The 16376-nt window shown below is 43.9% G+C and overlaps 1 protein-coding gene across 2 annotated transcripts in view; it reads left to right on the top strand.

Annotated features, from left to right (window-relative positions):
• Window positions 1–7702: 7702 nt before the first annotated feature.
• C5 (complement C5) overlaps window positions 7703–16376 on the top strand; it is a 71709-nt gene continuing 63035 nt past the window's right edge. Inside the window, exons 1-2 of one of the 2 annotated variants that reach the window (XM_033137512.1) lie at window positions 7703–7957; window positions 16083–16275. In XM_033137512.1, coding sequence (XP_032993403.1) covers window positions 7893–7957; window positions 16083–16275 — 258 coding nt within the window. In that variant the 5' untranslated portion in view covers window positions 7703–7892. The remainder of the gene's footprint in view (window positions 7958–16082; window positions 16276–16376) is intronic. The other variant, XM_033137511.1, reaches the window with a different exon arrangement.

Raw genomic sequence — 16376 nt, 5'->3', positions numbered from 1 at the left:
ATTATATTGGTGTGCAGAACAAGTACCTTATTGAGGCAGCTTATTTACTATCCTTAAAAAGAACTGCTTCTTTCAATCATGCTGCTCTATTTAAATTTTTTACATAAGAAATTGGGAACTAGACACCAGCCTCAAGCTCTTAGCATGCTGTCTGTTCACCAATGAAACGTCTGTCATGAAAGGCTTGCAATCCTATACTCACATATCAGCAATAAATTCCTTGCACTCCATGGTTCTTACTCCTGAATAGACATGCACTGTAGATTGCATTGTAGATGCTTAACTGTGCTATACTATACTCAGGTAAACCTGACTCAGTTCAGTGGGAGCTTTAGTTCATTTTCCCCTGTGGGTGGGGCTCCTCATCTTTTCTGGATTACCAAGAAGGATGGGTAGAAAATAGGGCTGCTGTTGTTTGAAATTGTTGTTTTAATTTGCAACATTTGCATTTCATTTATGAATAGCTTCCTGTGAAACACCCTGAAGAAAGTAACAATAAAAACACCAATAATAAATCAACAGTAAAAACAATTTCAAATCCAAGACAGACAGACTGGAATAAAAATCTCTACTTTAAAGGATTGTTGAAAAAGGAAGGTCATAATAATAATAATAATAATAATTTATTATTTATCATCATAATCATTTATTTATTTATTTAGCAGGACCTAGAAAGAGTGGTATAGGATAATCGTATTTAAATTGCACTGATATGCAATGAAATTATAATTATTTTTAAATAAGAACACTAACATGTAATGTGATTATTTTTTTATTATGAACATTATTTTTAAATTGTACTTCTCTCTTTCTTACTACAGTCATACCTTGGCTCCCAAACACCTTGGTACTTGGACATTTAGGCCCCCGAATGCTGCAGACCCATGAGTGTTCCAGTTTGCAAACATTCTTTGGAACCCAAACATCCGATGGGGCTTCTGCAGCTTCAGATTGGCTGCAGAAGCTTCCTGCAGCCAATTGGAAGCTGTGCTTTGGTTTCCAAATGTTTTGAAATTCTATTCGACTTCCAAGGTACGACTGTATTCTGTTTGCAACCCTGGGAGCATGAACTTATGTGCAACATGTAGTGTGTTTTATTTTAAAAGATTTGGTTGTATTCAGCTAAGTTCTACACTGAGGACACCCACTGAAAATGACAGATCTAAGTAAAAGCAGACCAACAGGGCTACCTACCTGTAACTAGATCTAAGTAAGTTATACTCATTATTTTCAGCAGGTCTATTTTCTCAGTAGTAACTATTATAATTATTATTGATTTATTAATCACCTTATAAATCACCACCTCAAGGTAATTTACAGATAAAACAATTAAAACCAGGTACATTTAAAACAAAACCTTAACAAATTAACACTCGTGGTAATACTTGTCATTGTATATGCGACAAGTGCACACAACCGGAGCTTCTTTCTGCTTAAAGAGTAAAGGCCAGAGCTTATTTTGTTCCTTTTCTTCCTCCAGCCCCACCCCCCGTGAAACTGCTCTACCATTCACCCTGTTAAAACATAAATTAATGCTGAAAGTCTGCATGATAGAAATTATTATTATTTATTCATTATTTATCAAAGTTGCCCGTTGTTTATTATTGATTGATTAACTAACTAACTAAGGAGCACAGGGCGATTTATAATGATCTTGCCCATGGCAACCCTAAACCACTTACAACCAGACAGACAATAAAGCCCACTTAAGATACATTCAAACCACGAGGAAAGAGAAACACATAAAAAAAAACCATCCCATCCACTTACTTCTTAAAAGTCAACAGATAGTCAAATAATCAAATCTCTGGAAAGAGAGAGAGCAGAGAGAATAAACTAATCCTTCCTCCTTCCCCTTAACCTGTGTGGGGGCACTGAGGTCCGACACCCCACACACCTCCCCAAAGAGAGTATGGGCGTCCTGACTCCTCCTTCCCCCTTGGATGTGCTGAAGGGACGAAGCCACTCAACGGCAGTCACCCAACGGCCAATTCCCCGCTGCGTTCCCTGAGGCCGCCGCTTTGATTACTCCCGTCGCCATGGCAACCCCTCAGGGCGCGGACCGGGCCTCACCGTCACGGCTGACATCTAGGGTTTGCGGGGAAGCCGCTCCCGGGCTCGCTTTTAAATATATGCCTTCTCGACCGTCTTCCCCTTTCCTTCTTCCCTCTAGTTTTGAGACTTGATGAAAATTAAACAGGAAGGCAGCGGCTCAGCGCTCGCCGGTGAGGATTTGCCTCACGCTGACAAGCGGATCCTTTTAACAGCCCGGCGACGCCATCTTTGATGGCTTGAAAAGGAGAGGGGGGAGTTGGAGCACGGGGGCGGGGCTGCCCGCAATGACCACGCCCCCGCCCCCCTCGCTGTCTCTTTTTAAGGTTCTTCGTCCAAGCAGGGTTAGGTCGTTGGGCGTTTTCCCGCCTTTTATCGTCAATGTTCACGCCTACTGTTTCCGCGCCTCTTACTATGGCTCTTATAACTAACTAGCCCCCTCTAGAGGCGAGTCCCGTTGAGTTAAATGGGGCTTATTCCCAGTTAAATGAGACTCAGGCTGCAAGGTTGGATCCACTTACTTTGGAGTAAGCCCCGTTTAACTCAATGGGTGTTACCTCAGAGGAGGCTTGTATATAGGCTGGCACTGTTGTTTTCAGGGCGAAGCCTCTGAAGGCAGCTTGCAGTTTTCTGTTTGGGAAACGTGTTGTATAGAACATGTTCTCTCTCTCTCTCTCTCTCTCTCTATATATTTGATTACCGGTATATATAACACAAAAACACCACATCTATTTTACCTGACGGAGACTCAAGGCAGAGTACACATTAAAATAAGAACCACTAAAAATATAGAAAATAAAAATAATAATTTTATTATTTATACCCTGCCCATCTGGCTGGATTTCCCTAGCCACTCTGGTCTGCTTACAGCACATATAAAAAATTTGGAAAAACCCAGACATTTAAAATTTCCCAATACAGGACTGCTATCAGATGTCTTAGGCTGCTTTTTCAAAGAGTTCAAAGTAACTTAAATAATCAGTGATGTAGGATGAAGGTTTTCCATAATAGAAAATTTTTCATTTCCCAAAATGCATTGTTTCATAAAATTAGTAGTTTTGACAAATGAACACATTGCCTGTCAAGTTGGGCAGGTATTTCTAAACAATTGTAAAATAATAATAATAAACTGATAGAATTAAACTATATTCATGAATAACAGCTATTAAAACAATAAAAATAATGACAATAAAAAAGCATTGCCCCCAGTCCTTTCATCAAAAGCAGTCAGTTCCCAAAAGCCTGTTGGAACAGGAAAGTATTCACTTGCCAGCAGAATGACAACAAGCGGGGAGCCCATCCAACTTTTCAAGTAAAGGTGTTCCAAAGTCTGGGAGCAGCCACCAAGGAGGCGCTCGCCCTCCCAAGCATGCCTGTGAGGGTGCTGGGGCTGGGAGAAGGGCCTCTTTGAAGATCTCAAAACCATGGCAGGTTCATATTGTGGGATAACCAGCCTTGTATAACCAACATGCAAAAGTCTAATTAATGCATGAAGGGGTTAATACCATAGAGTAAGCTGTTCTGCCAGTTACAGGTGGGTAGCCGTGTTGGTCTGCCATAGTCAAAACAAAATCGAAAATTCTTTCTAGTAGCACCTTAGAGACCAACTGAGTTTGTTCCTGGTATGAGCACACGAAAGCTCATACCAGGAACAAACTCAGTTGGTCTCTAAGGTGCTACTAGAAAGAATTTTCGATTCTGTTCTGCCAGGTTTAGCTATGTCCACTTCCCCTCACCTTGGGGGGGACGAGGTAATCAGGCCTATTGTTGTCTCCCACACTACCTGAGAAGGTCAACATGTGAGGAAGTCTGAGTTGGTTGCTCCAAGCTCAGACTGCATGACTCCCAAACCACTCTCGAGTTATTATACCAATTATTTAGGAACTTTTACCACTTTTTGGGACTAATCTAAGTTTTACTGCCTATGCAACCTTTCTGACTGATATATAGAAAGGCACATGAATCTGACCTTTGGAGAGTTTGTAAGTCACCATTTTTAACTTACCAGCTATGGGGTTTTTTCCATATTAGGAGAAGAGGGAAACTTTGGAACTAACTAAAGTATGCACTTTAAAGGTCTAACAGCCTATTTTTCAACACTACTTTGCTGCATGTTTTGTGATTTTAAATATGCTGGGGTTCTCTCACCAAAAAGGAATTGCCCCAAACTTGGATCTTGGCATCCAGGCAACTCTCCTTTTCTGTGGAATGCTCTCCCATCAGATGTCAAGGAAATAACTATCTGACTTTTAGAAGACCTCTGAAGGCAGCCCTGTACAGGGACGTTTTTAATGTTTGATGTCTTGCTGTGTTTTAATTTGTTGGAAGTAGCCCAGTGTGGCTGAGGCAACCCAGTTAGATGAGCAGCATATAAATTATTATTATTATTATTGTTATTATTATTATTATTATTTACCTATTTTTCCCCTGAACCAACACATGTGAGGGAATATGGTATTTCTGATAGCTTGGACCTAAGTCATATAGGGCTTTATAGGTCTTAGGTCAACTATGTAGCTGTTCATGCAACTTAAAAATCACATTTGTCTTTTTTTTTGCAGTCTCATCACTCTGCAATCTCATGTTCAGCTTGTGGTGAACTATAAATACTCATTCTGAAGGAAGGGGTAGTGTCTAAGGGTCTAATTTATAATGAAAGGCTAAAGGATGGGCAAGAGAGGAGACGTTGGAAATTCTAAAATGTCCTGAAATTTCAGTACACTACTACATGTCCTTTAAAGCCAGTAAGAACATCCAATAAAAATATAAAAGCATAGCTATGCAGAACAAAGGCAGAACAATGCTACCCTTCAAATTACGGGCCAAAATTAAGGGCCATGGAAAAATAAAAGTCTTTACCTGGTGCCTAAAGATGGATTAAGATGGCACCAAGTGTGCCTCACTGGAAAGGGCATTCCACAAGCAGGGGCCCACCACTGAAAAGGCCAGATCTTGTGCTTTCAGCCTCTGAATTTCCTATGGGGAAGATGAAGAAGGGCCTCAGATGGATGATTGCAGGGTTCAGGTTGGCTCATGTGGGGAGAAGTGGTCCATGAAGTACAAGGACAGCTTTAATCAAAATTTCAGTAAACATATCAAGTTCCCTATTTAAAAATCTAATTCTATGCATTAATGATCAGCAACACAAATTCATTGCTGTAACAATTAATTAGGTTCTGTGATAATACTGATTTGTAATCAGTATTATACTGGTAGTATTATACTGATATATACTGGTAGTTATTATTTATTACTTACAAGGGTACATACAACAGGCTACTCCATCTAGGCACTGAGCAGGCTGAGACCTGTTTAACTTCAGCAATGTGGTTGCCACATGAAGGCCTTTCAGAGCCTACCCTTAGACTATATCGAACAACAGGGCGATAATCACACTCATTTCCCAAATGTGGCTCCTTATGTAGCCCAAACAGCATCGTTCATACAGAAAAGCCAGAAAGCTTTGGGGGATCATGATGTTTGCAGGTGGGGACTCTAAAAGGGGCAAAAGACATGCATACTCAGTGACCTTGGAGTAGGGTTGTGGCAGTGGTGACTTGTGATGGCTAAGGCAGCAGTAGCTGAGGCAGTGATTTCCTTCCAGAGGTGGCACTGTGCTAATTGGGATGGAACAAGGTGCCAGCAACAGTGAAGGAGATCCGTATTTTATGCAGCAGTGCTGGTGGTGGGAGGATGCCACTGTCTCTGCTCACCTCACAAGCTACCTCTGGTTTTTGGAATGCAGTATGCTGAAAATGGGCCTGAAGGATTTCACACAACAACTTTTTGTTGTGGTTCCATGCTGCAACATTTTGTTGCACTTTGTAGCAGTATATTAACAAATACAGTACTGTATACAATAGAGCTCCCTTTCCCGAGTACGGTGTCCCAGATGTTTGGATTCTTTTCTTCCACATAATATTTTTCTAAGGTCAATTAACCTGTGAGGGAGCCCCAAGAAAGCTAGGATGACCCCCCCCCCCTCTTTGCACATGACAAGGGATAACCTTCTTACTTGCCACATGGGGGAGAGGAGTGACCTCCTGCCTAAGTGTGAAGGGTACGGGTATGATTTTATTGGTCAATGATTTCTTTTGCAAACGGTCTTTCCTGTAAACGTTGGTTAAAGTATTTGTTTAAACTTGCAAAATCTTGCATAACATCTGTTTTCCTAGGACATTCCACTTAGTGTGCACAAATCAAAGACAGACATCTACAGAGCCACATTTAAAAAAGCGGAAGACAGCAAGCTTACAAGACCAACTTTGTTATTACTGTACACTAAAAGTCTAACACCCACCAAATGAAGCCAAGTGCAAAATTGCTACTGGGGTAGGTGGGTAGGGCCATACGATCTTAGAATTAAGGGAAAGGGTCCCTCTGTTCAGCTCCTATCACAGTCAGTCCATGGTTCTTTCAAACAAAAACTCACTCCAGAGTTTATTCACAAGCTTTATTTAGATGCTCAGACAACATACATTTAAAGCACATGGCTCCCCCAAAGAATCCTGGGAACTGCAGTTTACCTCTCATAGAGTTACCATTCCCAGCATCCTTAACAAACTACAGTTCCCAGGATTCTTTAGGGTGAATCACGTGCTCCAACTGTATGGTGTGTACACAGCCTGGCATGTTAGTGTGTCCTAGATACAGCACACAGTGTGGCAATAATGGCTCTAGGTTCTACTGGAAGTTAAGGTTTCAGCATCAATATATTGGCAGTGGTAAGGAATCTTTTTAATCCCAGAGGCCACATTCTCTCACTGCAGGCAATCTTCTGGATATGTACATGTCAGTGCTGAATGAGATTAGAAACAAAAGTGGGTGAGTCTAGATGTAAAAGTGAGCAAAACAATGGATATGATTCTTATCTTTATATGGTAGGGTATTTTCCAGCCATGCTAAAGCCAGAAGTTTCTACACACACATACACACCAGCATCCAGTAAAGCAAGAGGCATAATGACACTTCAAAGACACATTCCAGCCAGGCAAAAGCACCTAAGAAGGGTGTGGAACAGGGTGTGGTGAGGTGATAGGGCCTGATGAAAGTGTTTGTGGCTGGAGACAGTTCCAGGGGCCTGATAGCTAAGTGTGGAGGGCTGCATTTGATCTGCAGGCTAAAAAAAACCCTTCTCCCTTTGATGGATTGAGAAATGAAATAAGGAGGTTATCAAAGTGGCTTTCCTAGTTTTAAATAAACAAGCAAATTCTAAAAAGGCATATGCACAAAATAACAATGAATAAAAGATGTTAAGAAACCGTGTTGTTGTTGTTTTTTTAAAAAACATATGTTTAGTGTTTTTAAAAACATATGTTTAGTGTGGTACTCTTAGACAGTTCCACAATTGTGTAATATTTATTTATACAGTGAGTTTATCCTGAGATATATTTTCAAACTTTTAAAAAACGCAAGTTCCATCAACCTCAAGCTAGACATAGAAAAGATAAACCAAAATGAAACATCATGTTGCAGCCAATCTCTGCAAACTTTTCAAAAGAGGAAGGTCTTGCATTGCTTCCTAAAAGGTTTGTATTCTCTGGGGAGGAAGGAGTGTCTCCCTCGGCAATATCTTCCTCTGTATGCACAAGATTAAAGACACACAGAAATGAAATCTCTGAATTAGGAGCTCCTGCTTGACCCAGCCAACTTTATTTTTTTTTCTGGAATAGAAAAGGGGAATTTTTCTGTGATGAAATGAAAATCCTCTTCAGATACCAGAGATCTGATGAATGATTAACTTAGAGAAATTTTGCTAGCAAATTCCATTTCCAGACTTGGAGGCTACCAGAACACCAAAAGGCTTGTCTCCCCATCAGCCTCAGCTGCTCAGGTCAAACATGAATCTTCTTGGTATTTTCTTATTTCTGGCATTTTGTGGAAGAGGTTTGACTCAGGAGCAAACGTAAGTAAGGGGTGCTTATGTCTGTTGTTGTGCTACAATGGGGCAGATGCAGAATGGGGCTGTCGGGTTGCTAACTATGACAAGGTTGCAAATAATTCTCCAAAAGTGTTGCTGGATTCCATTTACTATTCCTGATGCAAATGTGGTGCTTTTGATTTTAGAAGCCTTAGGTAGTAAGGACCCTTTGTACTTAAAGAAGCCTCTTCTTCCATAGTCTTGTAGAATCATAGAATCATAGAGTTGGAAGAGACCACAAGGGCCATCGTACTGATAGAATGGAAGGCAGGGAGGCCAACAGTAGGTGGCCAGACCCAATGGTTGAAAGCAACAAGGTAGGCAGATGGAGGCTGGCTGAGGACAGGCTGAAGGTGGTGCAGCAGTACCCCATTTGTCCTTATGGACTAGTCTCCACTGCTGCTGCTGGCATCACCTGAGACCCTGCCTCAGGTGCCACCGCTTTGTGAAGCTGGAAAGATGACAATAAACAGCACCTTTTGAGTGGTAGCACCCTCATTCCTGAGCTCCTTGCCCAAATATGCCCACCAACTAGCTTGTCACGGTACATGCAGATGGCTGGCAATAACAATTTTTTAAAAGGCATTTGGAGATGTGACACTCAAATTATTTGCAGTGCTGAGTCTTGTGTAGTTTCCTCCTTGCTTGTTTTCCCTTCAGCTGCTTTCTCATCAGACCTCCCCCTCCCTCTCAAGATGCTTCCCTTTCCAGCAGGGGAACAACTATAGGTTCTTGTTTTTTCAGAGGTGGAGAATCTTTTCCCCCCACACAGGGCCACATGTCTTCATGGGTGTCAGAGGCAAAAAAGTGGATGGAGTAATATATGCAATGCTTATGTTTGTACTTTTGTTTGTTTGTTTAATTAATTTGTATCCTGCCCTTCCTCCCAAAAGAAGCCAGGCTGGCAAACACATACACAACTTAAAACAAAAACATTTTAAAAACAATTATAATTTAAAACACCTAAAAGCAGTTCACAGTAACAAACATTCTCCTACATAGAGATCCCAGGGTTGCCAGGATCAGGATTATTCATTCAGCAAATGCCTGGGTAAATAGCAATGTTTTCAAATTCCTCCTGAAGGTTATTAATGATGGAGACAGATGCACCTCATCAGGGAGAGCAGTCTACAAATGGGGGGGGGCACTACAGAAAAGCCCTGCCAGGGATCAGGGCCAACCAGGCAGTTCCATCAATAAGGCAGCACCTGTGAATTGTAGGATTTGAGATGGTTGGTAGAGGGGAAGTCACCCTTTTAAGTATTTGGGTCCCAAGCCAATTAGGGTTTTATATGTTAGTACTAACACCTTGCATTGTGCCTGGTAGCTTATGCATAGCCAGTGCAATGCATTCAGGACAGAGTCACATGGTCCCATAAGGCTGCTTCACTTATCAATCTAGCATCTGCATTGTGTAGTAGCTGCAGTCTCTGTGGACCATCTTTAAGGGCAGCTCCACAAAGTCCAAGTGGGAGTTCACTGGAGAATGGACAACTGAGCCCGGGCATAAGCACTCTTAACCGCAGAAGCAGTTTGAGAATCGAGTGGCAGCTGGAATCCAGGAGCAGCCTCAGATTACAAACCTGATCCTCCAGGGGTGATTTAATCCCTCCCTACATTCCAGGCTACATTCCAGCAAGACGAAACTCAGATCTTCATGCAGGCAAGCAACCAAGGCTGTGCCAATGCCATATCTTTAAAGCATCCCCCCCCCCCAGAAAACCCCATGGGAAGTGTACTTTACCCCCTTCAAAGCTACAGTTTCCTGCACCCATAACAAACAATGGCTCACAGGATTCTTTTTTGGGGGGTGTATGTGCTTTTAAAGGTATGGTGCGTACTGAACCACAGAGGCATTGTTGTAGTTGAAGTCAATTGTATGCATTGAGCAATGCCAGTGGATGGCCTAGGGAGAAGGCATGGCCTGGTCCCTGGATAGAGTCACAAGGGCAGATAAGAGTGGTCTGGAGGGGCCACATCCATCCCTAAGGCCTGAAGTTCCACATCTGGGGCTAGGGAAAACAGTAGCTGGAGGGAAAATAGTTAAGAACCCATCCGCACAATATGTTCTCCTTTCTTTGGAAGGGGGGGGGCCGAGATGCTTCAGTCAGCCTTCACAGGTATGTTTCTCTTCCTTTTAACAAACCCCAGGCAGGGAAAACACCTGCACAGGACTCTATGTCACTTGTATTTTCAGCTGTGTTTTCAAATACTCTTTCGATCCCCCTGTGACATTTTAATATTGCTGTCAGACTGGTTCTGTTTGTCTTATTTATTTAAATGATTACAGGCTGACGGTATTGTTTACGTTATTTGTGTAATTCACCTTGAGGGCTCCTTTCATGCCAAAAGCCAGGTAAGGAAGAATTGTAAAGAGGATAAGGTCAGATACACAGTGGCAGCCAGCCAGCCAGGGTAAGATCAGGAAGACAATATGCTGATTGCAATATGCAGGCTTATTTGACAACCCTCATGGAAACAATGGACATGTGAATTTGGGGAGGAATTCAGCCCTGCAAAGCCTGCAGCACTTAAGGATATGCGGCATCTTATTTCCAATATTCTTTCTCCCAGTCATTTTGCCTTGGTTCAAGGGGTGCGTGTGTGTGAATTGGTTGTAGAAGGTGAATTTCTGGTTGTGGATATTCAAGTCTGGTGCAAGTACTTTTTGGTGAGAGAACCCCAGCAGAGATTTGAAATCACAGAAGAAGAAGAAGAAGAAGAAGAAGAAGAAGAAGAAGAAGAGTTTGGATTTGATATCCCGCTTTTCACTACCCAAAGGAGTCTCAAAGCGGCTAACATTCTCCTTTCCCTTCTTCCCTCACAACAAACACTCTGAGGTGAGTGGGGCTGAGAGACTTCAGAGAAGTGTGACTAGCCCAAGGTCACCCAGCAGCTGCATGTGGAGGAGCAGAGACACGAACCCGGTTCCCCAGATTACGTGTCTGCCGCTCTTAACCACTACACCACACTGGCAAAGTAAAGTGTGGAAATAGACGCTGTGATACCTTTAAAATATGCACTTCAAATTGAGTTCCAAAGCTTTCCTTTCTTTCCCTTTCTTTTTTATAATTATTTTTATTAAAGGTTTTCACAATACAATAAAATAATATCTAGAACAGATAGAATTGAAAAGACATGAAAGAGAGGAGAGAGAGAAAGGGAAAAAGAAAACAAAAGGGAAAAAGAAAGGGGTTTTTAACAGTGTTACAGAAATTATGGGGGGGCACCTAAGCAAAGTCTCCTCCCGAGTAAACTCGATGGGGTACCGAGCGATGCCCTTAAGGGAACCCATCAGGGAAATGCATTGGCTCTGCACCCTCTGCAGGACGAGCTCAGCCCAGCCTCCTTTTTGCACACTTCATTACCCACAGACCACTCCTACTGAGGTAACAATGGAATCGAAACCTTTCATTAGATACATTGTAACAAGACAAAATAAAAAATAAAAAATCCTTCCAGTAGCACCTTAGAGACCAACTAAGTTTGTTCTTGTTCATACCAAGAACAAACTTACTTGGTCTCTAAGGTGCTACCGGAAGGATTTTATTTTATTTTTTATTTTGTTTTGACTATGGCAGACCAACACGGCTACCTACCTGTAATTGTAACAAGAGTCAACCTAGACTGCTTCTGAATTGAATTAAATTCTAGAATAAGCCTCAAATGTTTGGAAATTCATATAAAACCAATACTTTCATGGATTCTCTTCATTCCAAAGCCATTTTCTAACTCTGGTCAAGGACCCACAAACGCTTGGCTCCTCCATAATCCAGCAAGCGAGAAGATCACGAAGATCACGTTTACAGGAGGGGACCCCCAAGAGATAATCTCTGAGCTTTGCTCCGGACTTTGCTATGTGACAGACTATGCGGACCAAGAGCCCATTGTTCTCTCCCAGTGGGTGCTCAAAATGGTCCTTCCAACACTTAACACCCATTCACATCTTGCCCGGAATCATTACCCTTATGTTAATCTTGTTTACAACTATGTTAATCATTTATAACCCTCCCCTTTCCACCCCTTTTCTGACGTTTTACCTATGTAATAGTGAGGTAATGATGATGTTTTTCGAACTGTATCTTGGGATGGGATGGGAACTTTTAAAAATTCTTGTCACCCCATTCCCGGTGTTCAATCTTGCCTTGAACCTGTTGCGCAATAAACATCATTCTCCTTTGCTCCGGTTGGTGGATGGTCTCCTTCTTTCTCCCGTAAAGAACCAACAGGCTTTGCCTGACTGGCCAGGTGGGTGAGTAGCCTCGCACCTGGATTTCCGTAATAACAGAGAGATGTTGTTGTGTTGTTGTTCAGTCGTTCAGTCGTTTCCGACTCGTCGTGACCCCATGGACCAGAGCACGCCAGGCACGCCTATCCTCCACTGCCTCCCGCAGTTTGGCCAAACTCATGCTAGTCGCTTCGAGAACACTGTCCAACCATCTCATCCTCCATCATCCCCTTCTCCTTGTGCCCTCCATCTTTCCCAACATCAGGGTCTTTTCTAGGGAGTCTTCTCTTCTCATGAGGTGGCCAAAGTACTCCATGGACAAAGACAACAGATAGATAAGAAACATTTAAGATAAAGGGAACTGGTTCCCAAACTGTTGGTACTATCATGTTGTGCAGGCATGCCAACTCTAGGGGGCAACCCAGCACCACTGATGGCATGGGTTTCACCCAACTTCCTTTAGCACCACAGTTCCCAGGCACAGGTCTGTGTCTCAGTGGTTTTTCTTTTGTCCTGCAACTTTCCCCGGGAAAACACATGTTTCACCATTCAGCAGTAAAACACAGTTTCGCCTTGGGAAAGCGGGGGGGGGGGGGGGGGAGGCAGGGAAGCTTGGATACAGAGCTTTAAAGCCCAGCACAAGAGGCAGTCTGGATGAACCCTAAGTGGCAGTCTGCCCGCCCCCTCTTCCGATCTACATCTTAGGGTTGGCTTGCCATCCCCAAAGATCCTTTACGGTGATCCTTGCTATGGATCCAGGCTAATGCCCCTTGTTGTTTAGGATCAGAATAGAGTAAGGTTACCAGATTCCCCCCCCCCCAAGAATCCGGGGACTCTTTTTTTTAAAAAAAGAGTGGGGAAATTATGAAAAAAGAAGTAATACCTTCTCTTCTGTGGTCTCCTTTGCCACGTGGCCTTCCTCTGGGCCCCGGCCTGCTCTCTTGGAGCACTAGCCGCCGTGTAGACTCGGATCGGGCCTGGGCTTGGCCACGTGTCCTTGCCCTCCTAGTGCCCCTTCTCCTTGTGCCCTCCATCTTTCCCAACATCAGGGTCTTTTCTAGGGAGTCTTCTCTTCTCATGAGGTGGCCAAAGTACTCCATGGACAAAGACAACAGATAGATAAGAAACATTTAAGATAAAGGGAACTGGTTCCCAAACTGTTGGTACTATCATGTTGTGCAGGCATGCCAACTCTAGGGGGCAACCCAGCACCACTGATGGCATGGGTTTCACCCAACTTCCTTTAGCACCACAGTTCCCAGGCACAGGTCTGTGTCTCAGTGGTTTTTCTTTTGTCCTGCAACTTTCCCCGGGAAAACACATGTTTCACCATTCAGCAGTAAAACACAGTTTCGCCTTGGGAAAGCGGGGGGGGGGGGGGGGGAGGCAGGGAAGCTTGGATACAGAGCTTTAAAGCCCAGCACAAGAGGCAGTCTGGATGAACCCTAAGTGGCAGTCTGCCCGCCCCCTCTTCCGATCTACATCTTAGGGTTGGCTTGCCATCCCCAAAGATCCTTTACGGTGATCCTTGCTATGGATCCAGGCTAATGCCCCTTGTTGTTTAGGATCAGAATAGAGTAAGGTTACCAGATTCCCCCCCCCCCAAGAATCCGGGGACTCTTTTTTTTAAAAAAAGAGTGGGGAAATTATGAAAAAAGAAGTAATACCTTCTCTTCTGTGGTCTCCTTTGCCACGTGGCCTTCCTCTGGGCCCCGGCCTGCTCTCTTGGAGCACTAGCCGCCGTGTAGACTCGGATCGGGCCTGGGCTTGGCCACGTGTCCTTGCCCTCCTAGTGCTCTCCTACCTCTCCGTGGTGGTGTGGCATGGTCAGGCCTCCCATTTTTTTCCTCCTTCCTCCTTCTCTCTCTTCCTTTTCCTTCTCCTCTCTCCTCCTCGTGTCAGCTCCGGCGTCTTCCTGGCCCCGGAGCACCACTGGACAGGTGGTCAAGCGCTCTCGCTCCTGGCTCAATTTGGGTCACGGTGTGTGTGTCAGCAGTTCCCCCAGTTGACACGCTGGGTGTCCCCAGTTCCCCCTTGACAGTGGCGGCAGCAGAGGCAGTTGCAGCAGCCCGGAGCCAGCCTGGTAGTGCAGTTGGCTCTGGCTGGCTTCAGGAGCTGCTCACTGCCGTGGCGCCCGCCATTTTGCCTCACCAGAAGTCCCCATATGATATGTCTTGTGCCATTGAACCCATCACACAACATTCATTCCCTACTAATAAATCTACAACACTTAAAATATACATCCGGGGACATTGAATGAAATCCGGGGACATTCCGGGGATGGGTTTTGTCCGGGGACAGATTTGTAAATCTGGGGACTGTCCCCAGGAAACGGGGACATCTGGTAACCATAGAACAGAGGTGGGAAGGCACAAGCTGAGCCGCCTTAAATAGCTCATTCGTGGAGCAGATTTCCTGTAGCAGTTGTGAGAGTGGTTTTATTTTGAGAGTATTTTCTCAGCTGCTATAAAGTGAGATATGAATGAACTCAGTGCAGAAGTGAATACGTATACAGTGGTACCTCAGATTAAGAACTTAATTCGTTCTGGACGTCCGTTCTTAACCTCAAATTGTTCTTAACCTGAGGTACCACTTCAGCTATTTTTTTTTTTGAAATAAATTTTTATTATTTTTACCAAATTACAACCAATTCAACATCAAATACAAATTATATTCAACCATTGCTCCGCCGAGCTACGACTTCCCTCCCCCACGTCAGCTGGCTTTCTAGTCCAATCTTATCACACAGTTTTTGTTCATCCATATTAATCTGTGTCAAAGGTTTATTCCAATCCTACCAGTGTCTTTAAACTTCCTCTGTTCAATCTTAAGTACTCCACAAAATTACTCCACTCTTTTCGAAACCTCGAGTCATCCTGGTTTCTGACCCTGCCGGTCAGTTTTGCAAGTTCAGCATATTCCGCCTTCTTCGTCTGCCACTCGTCAATCGTTGGCAATTCGAGGTACCACTTTAGCTAATGGGGCCTCCCGCTGCAGCCGCACAATTTCTGTTCTCATCCTGAAGCAAAGTTCTTAACCCGAGGTACTATTTCTGGGTTAGCAGAGTCTGTAACCTGAAGCGTCTGTAACCTGAAGCGTCTGTAACCCGAGGTACCACTGTAACCAGGATTGCCAGCTTTTCAACTTGCCTGCGTAACTGCACCTCTATTAGCAGTGGTGGCTGGCACCACCTGGGATGGAAGAGTCTGTGCTCTACTTGCTCTAAGGCCACCACAGCCAGTGAGGGTTTCTCTAGGGGAGCCGGAAGTTCTTACCTGCCCCAATTCAGTAACTAATAGATGCAGAAAAAAGTACTTGAGGGGGGTATTCACAAGGATGCGGTGAAGTATTACCTGCCTGGAGAAGAACAGGAAGAGGAGGTTCTGAGCAAAAAGAAGGTGTATTAATAGGGTTTGGTCAGTTTGTTTTAATTATGGAAACTGAGCACAGTTTACCCTTGTATAAACTGAGTACATGGGCCCCCTGCTGTTGACTGTCATTTAAGTGCTTAATTAACCTACCCCACCCCCATTTTTCAAACGGTACTTTATCAGCTTTCCTTGTTGTCGTTCAGTCGTTCAGTCGTGTCCGACTCTTCGTGACCCCATGGACCTGAGCACGCCAGGCACGCCTATCCTTCACTGCCTCCCGCAGTTTGGCCAAACTCATGTTAGTAGCTTCGAGAACACTGTCCAACCATCTCATCCTCTGTCGTCCCCTTCTCCTTGTGCCCTCCATCTTTCCCAACATCAGGGTCTTTTCCAGGGAGTCTTCTCTTCTCATGAGGTGGCCAAAGTACTGGAGCCTCAACTTCAGGATCTGTCCTTCAGCTTTCCTTAGTAAGCCATAAAATAAAACAATTGATGCCCCTTTCTCTTACAGTTACGTCGTTTCTTCGCCCAAAATGTTCCGCGTTGGGGCCTCTGAGATGGTGGTGATTCAAGCCTTTGGATATGAGCAAGAGTTTCCAGTCACAATATCTGTGAAAAGCTTTCCAGATAAGCAAACTACTTTTGCCTCTGGTCGTGTTCAGTTGACACCTGCCAATAAGTTTCAAGGAGCTGTAACGTTAACGGTATGTAGTACAGCATTTCAGATACATGTATGTGCTTGGTTTATAACAATGGTGGGGAACTTCAGACCCTCCAGGCCTCTCTATATGGCCTTCAGAACTCA

Source organism: Lacerta agilis, chromosome Z, assembly GCF_009819535.1.
Source record: "Lacerta agilis isolate rLacAgi1 chromosome Z, rLacAgi1.pri, whole genome shotgun sequence".
Lineage (NCBI taxonomy): Eukaryota > Metazoa > Chordata > Lepidosauria > Squamata > Lacertidae > Lacerta > Lacerta agilis.
Note: the sequence above shows the minus strand (reverse complement) of the source record. Positions and strands in the feature narration are given on the sequence as shown.